Genomic DNA, 15,737 nt, shown 5'->3' with positions numbered 1-15,737 from the left:
TCTCATCTCTCCCCTCCCCTCAGTTGAATCAAACGGACTCTAAGAGTAACATACTCCAAGGTCCCAAACCAATATTGTTAGACCAATTCAGATAGGTTAAGGCGGTTTTGTACTTCTCCTTAAAAAAAATGGTGGATTCGTACCAAAATGGTGGCCTTAGTTTTTCTTAGGCAATGATGGCTTTATTTTTAGAAAATTGTTCTTTCCACTTCAGTTTTTGCTTGAAAACACATGAAAATTACACATATATTCTCAACGGTAGTCAACTACCGTTCGGTTTCCTTCGTTTTCTTTGTTCCCAAACGATAGTTAACTACCGTTGAGATTAAATGTGTAATTTCCATATATTTTTAAGCAAAAACTGAAGTGGAAACAACAATGATCATATTTTTAAAATTTAGGACATATGATCTTTATATAAAAAAAAAAAATTATCGGTATATTGGGCTAGTCTCTTTACATGTAATCAAAGAATTTTGCTCTTTACCCAAACATTTCTGCTCATTCCCAAAGTAAATGTCCAAAATACCCTTACGTGACTTAAGTTACGCTAGTGTTAATTCTGCATGACTTAACTCACGCAGAGATTTACACCAGCGTGAATTAACTCAAGCTAGTTAAATAATTCCAAAGGCATAATCACGTTTGATTGTTGTGTAGCCATCAAAGGACTAAGGAATCATCAAATATAGAAAAAGAATTGCTTCATATTAACTGACCAATAAAGTACCATACTAGTCTTTAGTCCCAACTACCTTCTCTTTTCCTGTTGACCCTAAGCAATGATTCCAAATTTTGCATTGCATGTTGCTGAATACGTGTAATGTTGATTGCATAACACGTAAAAGTAAGAAAACCAGAATCAGATGAAGGAGTAAATGATCACACTATTTCTGTTGCTATAGTTTCTATTTTTTTTTTATTAAAATTACAAAACGTTGTTACCCACACGTGATTTATGCTTGTGAAAGTTTATGCCTTTGGAATTATTAAACTAGCGTGAGTTAACTCACGCTGCGTGACTAGTCACGCAAGAAGTATAAGTTAACTCACGCAGGGGTATTTTGATCATTTCACTTGAGAATGAGCGAAACGGATTGGGTAAAGAGCAGAATTCGTAGTCAAACTCATGAGCTAATTGCTCTTAGCTCAAATGGATTAGGCTTTGGGCAAGCCTATCAACACCCCTATTTTTGCTAAAACGCCATGTTCTCTGTTCTTAATTTTTTTTAAAAATAATGTCATAAACACATTCTATAACATACATTTCAACATACTCTCTTTTATTTATTGAAATGTATATGGAACTCATTATATCATATGGGTCACTTGAATATGGTAGGTCCGTATGAATTTTACCGAATAAAAAGAGAGTGTATTGAAACACAGGGCCGGACCCTAGGGGGTGTAAGCAGCGCTACTGAACCGGGCCTCTAAAATTTAGGGGCCCAATTTTTTTTTTTTTTTATTTGTAACATGAATGTAAAATATAGGCATATATATTAATAATGCTGTTAAACTTACAATGGTGTAGATATAGGCATATATATTAATAATGCTGTTAAACTTACAATGGTGTAGAAGCGGCCTAGTGGTAGTGCATTGTGCCTAGTGGTAGTGCCTTGAAGTCTTCTTGAAGTCATGGGTTCAACTCTCTTCATTTATTTTTTTTTAATTTTTTTGTCTTCTTGAAGTCATGGGTTCAACTCTCTTCATTTATTTTTTTTTAATTTTTTTTTTTACCTTTTTCATTAATTTTTTTTCCAGCATATATTACAGCCAAAATACTCATATGTCCTCCATATTCTCTATTATCTCCTTAATTCACTCAACCTATTAAACTACATCTTTACAAATAAAAACACAATATTTTTTTATTATTTTAGAGCACTTGTAATTTTGGGCACATAATTATCGTATAAAATAGCAAAGTTTAACAGCAAATATTATAATTATCCTCTCAAAAAATAAAATAAAACAAATAATATAATTTTTTTCTCTTTTAAAAAAATACATATTTTTATTAGGGGCCTCTCTTGTTTATGAGAACCGAGCCTCCATTTTCCTAGGAACGGCCCTGTTGAAACATCTAGGTTAAAAAATGGGTAGTTAACATTTATCTTTTGTTAAATTTATTTTTGGTCTCTATAAAGTTGATGGCTGCTTATAAGTTTAGTCTTGTTCAACTTAGTTTTCTTTTTTTTTGAAGAAAACTTTTTATTGGTTTATTAGTTGTTGAGTTGTTTCTAAATTTTTTTTGAGGGAAGTTGTTTCTATAATTGGCCACTACTTGTTTCTAAAATTGGCCGTTACTGTTCACTTTTTGTTGGTACGAAAACAAAATGATGTACTAATGAGAAGATTTATTAATTTTTCAACATATACTATTAAACATTACTCATTTAAAATAGATAAAATTTGTATTGAACAATCCAGTACAATTTTAATTTATTAACTAAATCAATTAATCAAAACATGAACAAAAGAAGACATAGCAATAACCAACACACGTTGGCTCAGTTGGTAAGGAACGGGCCACTTCCTTGCAGAAGGTTGTGTGTTCGATTCCCTCCGCCGATGTGAGGGCAGTGTTGGTGGGTGATCTGTAAGTACCTCTATAAGTGCCCTTTGGGCCCGGAGGCGTGCCCTGACCCTGGTGGTGACCAGAGCCGAACCCACCTAAACTTTTCCTGACCAGAAAAGAAGACATAGCAACGGGTGGCGGTGGTGGTGAATGCACCAGACATGTGACCGGCGAGAACAGAGGGTTAGGAATCTAGTGTCCTTTTGATTAATTGATTTAGTTAAATAATTGAAAAAATATTAAATTAGTTTATTAATAATTTTATTTCAATTAGATGAGATTTTTTTTTTTTAATCATAGATGAGAATTTTTTGTTTAATGAGATAATTAATATGACACTTTACATGCGGAGGTCGCATTATTTATATTCCCATCAATTGAATCACGTTTTTGAGAAATACTAGACATGTAAGTCATACAAATAAAGCGATCTATACCTTGATAAGAAAAAGAAAAATATGAATAGTGATTGGATTAATGATAAAATAGAATCCTGGATCTTGAACAGTGATTTCGTTGCTGATAAAGAAAGGGAATTCATGGTTCAGTTCTCTACCTTATCGACAGAAAAAAGGATTGATCAACTTTTATTGAGTCTGACTAATAGTGATCATTTATCAAAGAATAACTCTGGTTATCAAATGATTGAGCAATCGGGAACAATTTACTTACGAAATTTAATTGACATTCATAAAAAGTATCTACTAAATTATGAGTTCAATACATCCTGCTTAGCAGAAAGACGGATGTTCCTCGCTCATTATCAGACAATCACTTATTCAGAAACCTGTGCGGGGCTAATTGTTTGGATTTCCCATCTCATGGAAAACCCTTTTCGCCCCGCTTAGCCCTATCCCCTCATAGGGGTATTTTAGTGATAGGTTACGTAGGAACTAGACGATCCTATTTGGTCAAATATCTAGCGACAAACTCCTATGTTCCTTTCATTATAGTATCTCTAGACAAGTTCCCTGGATAACTATCCTAAATGTTTTGATATTAATGATCTTTTTGATGATGATGATGATGATGATGATGATGATGATGATGATCTTTTTTATGATAGAGAGGGTACCATTTACAGTTTTTTACCTAGGAATGAGGATATTTTCTATAATTTGGATAGATATGATAATGACTATCTCAACCATAACTATGATAATCATTTGGAGTTTCTAAGTATGGAGGATCCGATACTTGAGGATATCATACCAGAAATAGACCGATTTTTTCTCACACTTCAATTCGCATTAGCAAAAGCAATGTCTCCTTGCATAATTTCGATTCCGAACATTCATGATCTGGATGGGAATGAGACGAATGACTTATCCCATGGGTCTATTAGTGAACTCTTTCTAGAGATTCTGAATAATTTTCTACTAGAAATATTCTTGTAATTGCTTCGACTCATATTCCCCAAAAAGTGGATTCCGCCCTAATAGCTCCGAATAAATTAGATACGTGTATTTAATTATTAAGGTTTCTTATTCCACAACAAAGAAAGCACTTTTTCAGTCTTGCTCGTATGCGAGGTTTTCCCTTGGAAAAGAAAATGTTCGATACTAATGGATGCGGTTCCACAACTCTGAGTTCTAATGTACAAGATCTTGTAGCACTTACCATTGAGGCGCTATCGATTAGTATTATAAAAAAAAAAAATACATTATAGATACTTATATAATTAGATCCGCTCTTCATAGACAAATATGTGACTATATACCTTCTATGCATTTAAATTTAATAATTAATTGGCACGTCTTTGTTTATCCTAAGAAGAAAATTTCAAATAGCATTACTTAACATTAATCCAATGAAGTTGGACACATATCTAAACGGAAAATTGGCATAGCAACTTCTTTGGTTCAATTCATAATAATAGTGCATTCTCCAAGACAAGTTACACTAAGACAGTTTAAATCAAATTACACAACATCATCTATTACAAATCAAACTACACAATATTATTACAATCATCATATTTCAAATACATATGACTCCATGTGGCACTAATATTGCAGAGTAGTACTGTCCTTAAAATCAGGCAAACCCCAAAACACGTTAATGCAAAAATCATAGAAATCTTCAACCAAGATCTTGTCTGCTCCAATTCATTCTTCAACTTCAGATTTTTTGTGAAGCTTTACAATCTTCAAATTCCTGTCATCGTCTACATCTTCATCAATTAACTTAAAAAACTACAACCTTTATCAAATTGATTTTCATAGTTTCTACACCCCGATAATTTTTTCAACAATTGGGATTTGTAATATCAGTGACAGTATGAATTACGCTTTCTTCCCCACACCTACATTATGTGATTGTTCTTCTTCTAAGATTCGAACCAACAGACCCAACTGATTGACCCATTTGCCACAATTTTGTGTTTGTTTTTGCCATTTATCAGATTTGAAGAAGAATGGATCAAGGATGAAAGGAATTGAAGGAAAAGGATGGAGATTTAGAAGAAGAGAGAAGATGAAGGACGGTTGCAAAGAGAAGAGTAATGAAGATGAACCTTAATTACGGGTTCCTAAAAAAACACATCTTTTATATGTGTCACGTCAGATTTGCCACGTGTGCACTCTCTAACGGCAGTTTTAATAAATTGACGGAAAGAACGACTCTGACAAACATAGGTGAACTTGAGGGACGTTTTAAAAGTTATAAGACCAAAATGAAATAAAAAAAGGGTCCTGCTAACCGGTTCTCCCGGGGCACTGGTAAAACATACCATAAAAGGGAATTATTACTATAAAAGGAAACTGTTTTTGATTTTATTATAAATTAATTACACAATTTTAATGCATTAACTACTATATAATTTCCTTTTTTAAATAAATTTATTTATAATAAAATCTAATTTGTGAGTGAACTCCAAATTTACGAAATCTTTTAAAATCTACAATTTATTTATAAATCTAATTTGTTTATAATAAATCTGGAGTTCACTCACAAATTTATTTATAATAAAATCTAATTTGTGAGTGAACTCCAAATGTGCCACAATTTATTTATAATAAAATCTACAATTTTAATGCATTAACTATCATAAAAGGGTCCTCCAAATTATGATTGTCAAAAATATTTTAAAAAAAAATCTTATTAGTCCGTTCGTTTTACAAATTTACGAAATCTTTTAAAATCTACAATTTATTTTTTTATGGCAAAATCTACAAATTTTTTATTTTGGCAAAATAATCTTTTATAATCTCATTCCACTAAAATTGCTTAAAACTAAATTATATATTCATAAATATATTTATTTAAATTTATTTATGCCATCACCATAGACCTAAGTTCAGTTTTCCTCTACTCTCTCGTGTCATTCTTCCGCCACCATACGTTTCCAGTTCAGCCGTGCAATTCTTCTCCGGTTACACCCTAACCGTCTGCCTCCGTCTCCGGTGACACCTCCGCCCATACTGTCACTCCAGTCACACACACTTTCGTCACCCGCCATCTCTCCTTAAACCCTAAACCCTGAAAACTTTATTCAATGGATTCAATGGATTTCAAGGTGAGTGAACTCTTGAAAGAAGTTCAAGTAGATTACTTACAGATTTCTAAACCTGTGGATGACGCCATTGCCGCTATCCAATCTTCCATCGACGAAATCCCTGATAACTATAATGTTACTGCTGATTTGGCACCGAGTTTTGTTAGGGATATTGGTGCTGATAAAGTGGAGTTCAAGTTTAAGAAACCATTGGTTATTCAAAAGGGTGGTAGTTACTCTACAGAGAGTCTTGCTAGGCCTGAATTAAATTTGGATCTTATTATAAGATTACCCAAGGTATTATTCAATCTTTTAAAATGGGTTGTTTTTTTATAATAGCTATGTATGTTAATTGATGTTTAATTTAGTTTAGAGTTTACTTTGTATGCACTTATCATGATGATAAGCATTTATGCACAAGCGCTTATCATGATGATAAGCAATTATGCATAAGCTATTCTTATAAAAAAAGATAATGTGAAGTTAAATTGTTTTTGTATATACTATAAGCTGTTTTCATAAGCTATGTTGGAGAGCTTGTGAAAATAAGCTGAAATAAGCATGTGAAAATTGTCATAAGCTTTTATGTAGGTTCTCCCTAACAGTCTCACAAAACTTAAGGTAGTAGATAAGCTCAAATAAGTCGATTCAAGCAGGCCCTTAGAGCAAGTGTATTCTATTGGAGAAGTAGTATAAAAGATTATCGTATCCGCATGGATTGATTAGCAAATGTCGAACTAATTAAGATTTTATAATATGTATGACTAACAAAAGTGGTTGAATTATTTACGGTAACTAAATAGAAAGTAATTAAGAACAATAGTTGTAAATTAATGGAGAGAGAGGTCTAGGGTCCTTGCTTCAATAGGACCCCGTTAGTGACGGTGGGATTGGTCACCCGGATTAGTCGGTAATTGGGCCGGATTGTTTCCAAATAAAAAAAAGGAGGTCTAGGGTTATGGTTTCACTTGCAATCTTTGAATCCCCGTGTCTAGTTTTACTTGAATTTCTTTATTTTAGTTCAATTACCAATTGCTTTACTAAATCTATTAACCCATTTGGTCATTTGTGATCCGGCAACACATCAGAACAAATCATGTGTGCGACTTTAAAAGTGGTTATGATAAAGTCCAATGTTTCCAATGATCTGACTGTTATGATTGATTGACAGTGTAAATTGTTTTTACACTGCAATGTATATGAATTAAATTCTTTAGTTTATCGGTGTTGAGTGTATACTTTGATTTTGTAACTGTAATTTCTGTTATGACAGGAGTGCTTCCATGAGAAGGATTATTTGAACTACAGGTACCATGCTAAGAGGTGTCTTTATCTCTGCTTGGTGAAAAAGTATTTAGAGAAATCTCCATCTATTGGTAGGGTTGAATGGTCTACCCTGCAGAACGAAGCTCGAAAGCCTGTACTGATTGTGTATCCAGGTTAGTACTATGTCTTCAGGGACGGAGCCAGAAAAATTTGTTAAGGGGGGCGAAAATAATTCATGCACATTTGCTTGGTTTGAAATCAATTAATCGGCTTTGTTTTAAATTTCTGATTTCTAGAGAAAAAAGCTTTAGTAGTTATGAGAACGTACGTAACATGATAATAAATCACATAAAGTCTAATCAAATATTTTTTTAACTTAATAATGTTTTTTTTTCTTTTGCTAATATGAATAAGATGCCTTATTTTACCATCTCAAACAAAAAGAATAGTACTATTTTTAAAAGAGGCGAATGTAATGAACTTTTTTTTCTTCTCCCTATTAAGTAATAAACAAAAATTAATATCATTATAAGAAGATGACTAAATGTGGGGCACTAGATAGAAGGCTTGTATATATGTACCAAGTGACGTGGAAAGGAATTGAAATTAGAGTATATTGAAAAGTACTAGAGTGATGCATGTAATTGTAGTACAACTAATCATGTTTCAGGGGAATTCAACACTCAACAATAACACTCTTATTTCTTTAGGGGGGCGAGTATGAGTTTCAGTATATATATTGTCATAAATTTCTTGTATTTGGGGGTGGCGACTGTCTCAAAAGTAATATATGTAGCTCCGTCCCTGTATGTCTTGGCATTTAAATTCCAATGCATTTTGGTTCACAAACAATATTTGGAGACTAATGGAGATTTTTTTTGCAGCTGCAAAGCTCGTTGATGTTGATGGTTTTTTTGTGAGAATTATTCCATCGGCCAAGGATATCTTTAGCATACCGAAGTTAAACATGACGCGTAATAACATTCATAATTCAAAGAATGGTTTGTACCTTTGCATCTACATTCAGTTTCTTTTAGATTTTAACTTCTTCTGATACAATGTATTGATGATTGACTGTTAATGTTCAGAAGGAAGTTCCGTTCAAGCTACACCAAAGTATAATTCTAGTATTTTGGAAGACATGTATATGGAGGATACAAAATTAATCAACGAATTTTTTCTTGGATGGAAGCAACTAAGAGAGGCTTTAATCCTACTTAAGGTTTGATATTTGAATTTCTTTTAGGCATTTGTGCATTATAATAAGTAAAAAATTAATGTGGAAACACTGAATTTGATGCCGCTCTTCCGAATTTTAGGTATGGGCTCGACAGAGAAGTTCAATATATGTTCATGATTGCCTGAATGGATTTTTGCTATCCGTCATACTGGCACACCTTGCTTCTAGGCAACAAATTAGTAGGTCAATGAAGGCAATTGAAATAATTCGCATTACCTTGAACTTCATTGGTATGTATATATACTCTCCTTTGCAGTTTTGGCTCATTTTATTTAGTGCTTTGATGACCATAGGGAGTTTGCGTGCCATATTTTGGTATTCTCGATTCACTATCGTTGTTTCTGTTGACTAGTATATTTGAATTCCATTGTAGTTTCTTAGTGAATTTGTAGGCAATTTGCTACTGACTTAAAAATTGGCTTAGATTGAAAGTGGGGGGGCTTTTAAAGCTTTCATATTAAATAGATACATTATTGTGATTGGTTTTGCAGCCACTTCAGAGACATGGAGTCGAGGTCTCTACTTTCCAAAGGAAGGCGAAGGAAATATTACTAAAGAGGTCCAGATCTCTAACCTTCTTTTGTCTACCTTTGTAATTCTATTTTGTATGTAGTTTGTGTTCATGTTCCACTGTGATTGTCCTGATATCCGAATCTCTGTTTATACTTTATTTTCTTTTATGTTTTTCTTTACATTCACGTTTCATTCGTTTTTAATTGATATGTGGTGCAAAATTTTAAATAAATCATATTTTCGTAATGCAATATCACCTTTAACTCTTCATTGGCAAGTAGTTTTGTATTTTCAATCACTTGCACCACGACGGATCAATCTTGGGTTGATGAAAATTTTCTTCTGCACCATTTACTAAGAGTTTTCTTTAAAAGTTTCCATTTCTATTCGGAGCTATTCATTGTTTTGTTCATGATTCCCATTTGCAGGACAGAATGCAACTTAAAGGGTCATTTCCAGTTGTCATGTGTCATCCATCGGGGGCATTCAATTTGGCTTTTCGAATGTCTAGGATTGGTTTTTCTCAGGTATTTTTTGGCCAGCAACCACCTTTGTCTTTTATTCTCCTTTATTATAATATATATCTCACGATACTCGTTTTGACTATTCATGTGTATATTCAGCTTCAAGACGAGGCTGCTTTGACACTTAAATGCATGGAGAAGTGTAGAGGTGGTGGATTTGAGGAAGTTTTTATGACCAAGATTGACTATGCGGTTAAATATGATTATTGTATGAGGTAATGTTTTTTCATCTAGTGTTTGTTTGACATTGATAATCCATTTGGGGTATTTGATTGGAAAGGTTTAGGTAAAGTAACTTGTATATTGAAAGCATATAAATTAAAATTATAATGATGTAAGCAAACAGGTTTGTAGGACTCATTATGATGCATGTGTATTTTTGTGTTGCACGATAACATTCAGGAGACTTGCATTTGCTTTTCTTGGTGATAAATACCATATTTATTCAGATGCTGTATTACGTGATGGATTATTCAGTTGATTCATTTTCATGATGGTTTGCTTCATGCTGTAAAAGCTGCTTAGTTTATTACATGTTTTGCTCTTACAGAATAAACTTTAAGGGAAACAAGGAGCTATATGCATCAGGGTTTTGTATGGATGATGAATGCTGGAGATTGTACGAGGAGAAAATACATGCTATTTTAGCTAAAGGATTGAATGATAGAGCAAAATTTATTCGAGTAATATGGAGAAATGCACAATGCCAGTGGAGCGTGAATGATGTATGGTTTCAAGCATGAATTTTCAGTATCTCATTTGAAATATGCTTCATGTTTTTCCTTATTCCGTTCTGTCTCTGATTGAATTTACAACTTCAGGGCTTGTCAATTCTTGATAAAGAGCCCTTGTTCATAGGAATTTCAGTCAGTGATTTGGAGAAAGCATTTAGGATGGTTGATATTGGTCCGAATGCTGAAAGTAAAGAAGAGGTACATTCTTTTGTCCACGTTCACTCTGTTTCTCTTTTCGTGTTCAAATTTTTTGTTGCTTTGAATGTACCACTGTCCTTACTCATTATTTCAAGCAGGCTCTTGAATTTCGGAAGTTTTGGGGAGAAAAATCCGAGCTTAGAAGATTTAAAGACAGTAGAATTGCAGAAAGCACAGGTGAGGCATCTATTGTGGCAATTCACATATTTAGTTGATCAAGTATGACTAGCGTAGTTTTCTTGTCTTGCTGGCCAAGATAATATGTCTAACATGGCAGTGCTTTTTTCTCTAAAATAGTATGGGAATGTCAGAAATGGGAAAGGCATCTGATTTTGAAAAAAATAGCCGAGCATGTGCTTAGTCGGCATCTATCTCTATCCAAGGAAAATATTGTAGTAGTTGTGGATCAACTTGATTTCTCTTTGGCTCATGGTGCTGTAGGTAAACCATCTTACCTAGCCTCCTTTTTTTACCCCATATACTTATATCATTAACAGCTGATGTTCTTTGAAATGATTAACCCACAGATCCGATAGCACACTCTGGAAATTTGCTCGAGGCATTTGATCTTCTATCAAAGCGTTTGCGTCTTATTGAAGGCCTCCCTTTGAAGGTGTCTAGTGTACAGCCTTTAGACTCTGGTAATTTACCCACCAGAATAAATTATTTTTGAAGTCTTTTGTGTCAATGCTTGGGGTGTGTTATTATAAACCAAAACTGAAAACTTTTTGCCAAAGAAAAAAAAGGCAGTACAAGCGTTTCTAAGTTCTATGTTGTTGAATTTATTGAAGCTTGAACTCATCCAAATTAACAATATGTGTTGATTACCATTTACAGCATTCAGGTTTACATCAGTCTTCCCTCCTGAACCTCATCTTCTAGCTAATGAAAAAATTGGATCTCTCAGACTGAATAAGTTGGTTCCATCATGCATTCAACCACTAGAAATTATGATTCAGGTATGACATTATGCTCCAGTGGTGCTCAATGAATTGACCTATGCAGAGAAAATTTACTAATAGTTTATTTGTTCTCTCTTTACAGCTGGAAGGTTCGGGGCACTGGCCAATGGATGAAATTGCAATTGAAAAAACAAAATCTAGTTACCTTGTTCAAATAGGAAAAAGGTGGGAACTTATGTCCTTTATTTGCTTCAATATCTTGTTCTTCTTTTTCAGTGTTTAATATGACATGATTCTGTTATTATGGCAGTCTTCAAAAGAAGTGGGGGATGACATGCACTGCAACTGAGGATGATGTGGATGTGCTAATGTCAGGATATGCATTTCGTCTTAAAATTTTGCATGAGAGGGCCCTTAGTTTACTCAAAGAATGTATGGCTTACACTTCTTGCATGATTATTGATGATTTAAATGGAAATGCCATTTTTGAGTTTCACTTATCAAACCTTTTTAATATGCAGTTGGGAATGATAAAAAAACACGGGTACATTCTGCAGACAAGAAACTTTTGATTCGTGGTCAACATGCTAGCATGATTAATGGACTACAAAGTCGTTACCCAATATATGGACCAATAGTTAGGTGAGCGTTTAAAAAATTTATATGTCAAGTTATGTTCCATTCGATTTATAATCTGTAACTCATAGGTTTCTTATTTGTCTAGACTAGCAAAACGTTGGGCTGCTTCACATCTATTTTCTGCTTGTTTGGTAGAGGAGGCCATTGAGCTTTTGGTTGCTTATCTCTTTCTTAATCCTTTGCCATTTAATGCTCCCTGCTCGCGGATCACCGGGTTTATGAGGTGTGTTTCTTAATTATTGTTACTCATTTACTTAGCAGATTTTGGGAGATATTGAATGTAGTAAGTGTACTCTTTAAACCTGATTTTCTCGTGGGAATGTCTCAAATCTCATTACCACGGTTGATGTGGCCATTCCCTTGGTAAGGGGTTTCACAATTGGGTGTGAAGTTGGGACATACAATTACCCAAGGAGAGGCCAGAACTGAGCATCCTTATTTGAAATTATGGTTATTGATTTGTTTGTACACATTATAACACTTTTATTTCATTGACAGGTTCCTGCAGTTGCTCTCAAACTATGATTGGACTTATTCTCCTTTGGTTGTTGACATAAATAATGACTTGAGCCCGAGTGATGGAAAAGAAATAAATGTAAGTTGTGTGTCTTAGTACATAATTAAGTAAAAACTTGTTGATTTGTTTGTAGTCTGTTATTTTTGGGGATTTCCTCTTCAATATAAAAGAAAGTAAAATCTTGTTACTGCTGGTCTTTAGGAACTATATGTTCTTGATGATAACTGTGTGGATTTTCAGGATAACTTTTTGCTAAAAAGAAAAAGTCAGGGAGAGAATGAGCAAGCTGTAGGGCCAGTGATGTTCTTGGCTACAGTTTATGATAAAGCATCTGAGGCCTGGACTGGATTATCACCTAGTGAATTGGTTAGTTATTCTCTCTAAATTGGATATAATTTGAGTTCTGTTATATAATTATTTCATATGGCTGGAGGTTTCTTGAATGCATCCCTCTCTGTTAATTGTAATGTAATGTCTCTTCACTCAGTTGTTCAGTCACTAAATTCTAGGAATAATTTCTCTACAATATATGACTGTCTTTAAGTAACAATAAGTTTAGAGTGATAATTAATAGTCACAACAGTTCGGGTTCAGTAAATGTAAAGCATACTATTGTTTTGAACCTTGATGTCAACATTTCAATACTGTTTAATCTAGCAAGTGCATGCTAATTGATAATGAGGTGTTTGTTGTGTTGTAATGAATCATTAACAGGAACTTAAAAGGTTAGTTGCATATGCTCGAAGCAGTGCAAATTTGTTGATGAAACTCACATTTCAGGAGGAAATTGGTCCATACAGATGGGAGGTAAATTGAGCAGATTTTTTTAGTTTATTTGTTTCAACTTTCATTTGTAGATTAGAGTTTGATTTCCTTTAAAAGGCTAATGAATTATTCAAATCTTGCTGCAGTGCCTTTTGCGAACTCCTTTAAATAACTATGATGCAATCATTCTTCTCCACAAGGACAAACTTGCATATCCTCAGAGGCTTCTCTTCTCATCAGAAGTTGGTCATGGTATGGTTCTTAATAGCATAGTTCTTAATAGCTGGTAGTTTGCAGAATTATACATTCATAAAATGGTTCAAGGGTGAGGGGGTTCAATGGTGAGGGGGATATCATAAGTTGACAGTGAATAATGATAATCATTTGTAGCAAGGCAGTGTACAATTTCATTAGGCATAGCAGGTTTTCTGTGTGCATGATAAAATATTCTGGATTTTCGAAACGTATAAGACAAGGATGACATTGGTTTCAGTATGCTTAGAAATTTATGTACAATCTGACCTTTCCCTCATGTTATCATCTTCATTGACACAAGCTTAACTAATCAAATGATATTCTCGTTGGAAATGTAACAGGAACACAAGTTGCTAAAGGACATGCTGGTAAGTTCTTCCAACCCTTTTTGTTGCCTAAAGATTTGAAGGGTAGGCGGCCAGAGGAACTTAAAAATAAGTTGCTGGTAGACTTTGATCCATCAAGGTGCTTTATCAAAGATTTAGAGGTAAGTACAATTAAAAGGATTTGATTTTGAACATACTCGTATTGTTTCCATTTGGTGGCATACTCTTTACTAATCTTGATATCATCACTTATAACTTGCAGAAAGAGTTTTCCACCAAATTCCAATTATGGCATGATTCTTTAGGAGGCGATGCCATCGGCCTGACGTGGGAGAAATCGTATCCTTCCAAGGTATACAATTTGTGCATATATTGTTGATTTAGTGCAAAGTATATTTATGAATTCTTACTGTCAAAAAAAAATATTTATGAATTCTTAAAACCATGCAAATGGATCTTCTGATCACTGTTTTTTCTTTCTTTTTCAAAGAAGCGGAAACAAGAGGAAGTGGTCGAGAAAGGATACGACCCTCGGAAGGTGCTAAAAGCTGTAGGTGAAGTTGGAAAAGGGTTTGTGAGAAGTATATACTTTCTCAAGCCACCAAGGCTCGCAAATTAAAGTCAATTATGTATTAATGAGAAAATTTTGCCTCTAGTCAATTTTATCAATTAGAAAAGCAATTTTGTCAGCGCAAAGAACACAATTGATTGTAGTATGATCGGTCCGGTAGAGCACAAGAGTTTGTGTAGATTGGTGTACGTGTATTCTCCTCTCCCACCTTCAGAGTTCGGCAGCCCAGAAAAAATGAAGAGTTCCAGATTCTTATATATTGTAAAGAAGCTGATGTAGTGTGGCTTAAATTATATGTTTCACGAGTTTTTCAGACTCTAACAGGGGATACTTTTTTATTTTTTTAAATTATCGATGAAAAGTAAAATGCTTAAAACTAGTTTGTCCCAACACAAATACATCAGTTTGTGCTAACACAAGTACATAAGTCAAAACGTGGAATGATATCAAATTTTCTGAAATCCACCTGCCATATTTTCTGACAACACATGGAGTTATCCTTAAATTAATGTGTTTTCCAAATCTATATGTTTCTTGCTAAGTAGCATCTTCTCTTTAAAACGTTATGTGGATGAACAAGAAAACCGATGGGAAGATAAAAAATTTACGTTGATCAACATTATTTAGTAATTAAAGGAAAAAAAAAAAAGAAAATATATCGTTTGTTTCTTTGTTTGTAAGTTGGACACGTTTCGCTTGACATGATTTCCATATGTTTGAATGTGTGTTCCTTTTATCATTGTCGCACTCCAATGCTCTTGTGAAACAATAGATAGAAAATTCATCTAAAAGATTCTTGAAAGAGAAATGATATTTTGACAAGCATTTTTGGACAACTTTTTGACTGAAACAAAAAACTATAAAGCAAATTAGAAACACGAAGTAAACAGTAAAAACACATGATTTACTACTGAGGTTTGAAGCAATTGCAACCCCTCATTTCTCTACCAACGATTCTACTAAACATCACTCTTAATCTCTCATACCCTTTTACAAGGATATACTAGTAGTAGGGGTGTTCAAATCCAAACTGATTCAAATTAAAACGGTAAACCGATCCAAAAAAATCGAAAATTGCACAAAACCGAATAATATTGGATATGTTTGGATGACATTTTATGAAAACCGTTTGGATTGGATCAGATTTTAGATTGAATTTTCAAAACCAAACCAAACCAATCCGAACAGCATACATATATTTTAATAT

General features: G+C 33.7%; 1 protein-coding gene across 2 annotated transcripts; it reads left to right on the top strand.

Moving 5' to 3' along the window:
• The first annotated feature begins 5,870 nt into the window (after nt 1–5,870).
• LOC146919974 (nucleolar protein) lies at nt 5,871–14,906 on the top strand. 2 transcript variants are annotated; one of them, XM_085713359.1, is made up of 25 exons: nt 5,871–6,377; nt 7,354–7,519; nt 8,231–8,347; nt 8,435–8,568; nt 8,666–8,816; nt 9,078–9,145; nt 9,528–9,626; nt 9,723–9,838; nt 10,174–10,348; nt 10,445–10,555; nt 10,654–10,732; nt 10,853–10,996; nt 11,083–11,196; nt 11,393–11,514; nt 11,600–11,682; nt 11,768–11,889; nt 11,979–12,099; nt 12,182–12,319; nt 12,595–12,691; nt 12,854–12,979; nt 13,328–13,420; nt 13,525–13,630; nt 13,975–14,120; nt 14,222–14,311; nt 14,453–14,906. In XM_085713359.1, exons 1-25 carry the CDS (start codon nt 6,081–6,083, stop codon nt 14,576–14,578), a joined length of 3,141 nt encoding a protein of 1,046 aa, XP_085569485.1. In that variant the 5' UTR covers nt 5,871–6,080; the 3' UTR covers nt 14,579–14,906. The 2 variants fall into 2 exon arrangements, with proteins under 2 accessions (XP_085569485.1, XP_085569484.1); XM_085713358.1 differs by having other exon boundaries at nt 14,450–14,906.
• The last annotated feature ends 831 nt before the right edge of the window (nt 14,907–15,737 follow it).

The sequence above is a fragment of the Medicago sativa genome, chromosome 5 (genome assembly GCF_051527215.1).
Source record: "Medicago sativa cultivar Bolivia chromosome 5, Bolivia_mono, whole genome shotgun sequence".
Taxonomy (NCBI): Eukaryota; Viridiplantae; Streptophyta; class Magnoliopsida; order Fabales; family Fabaceae; genus Medicago; species Medicago sativa.
The sequence above is the reverse complement of the archived record's forward strand: the minus strand, read 5'-3'. Positions and strand labels throughout refer to the sequence as shown.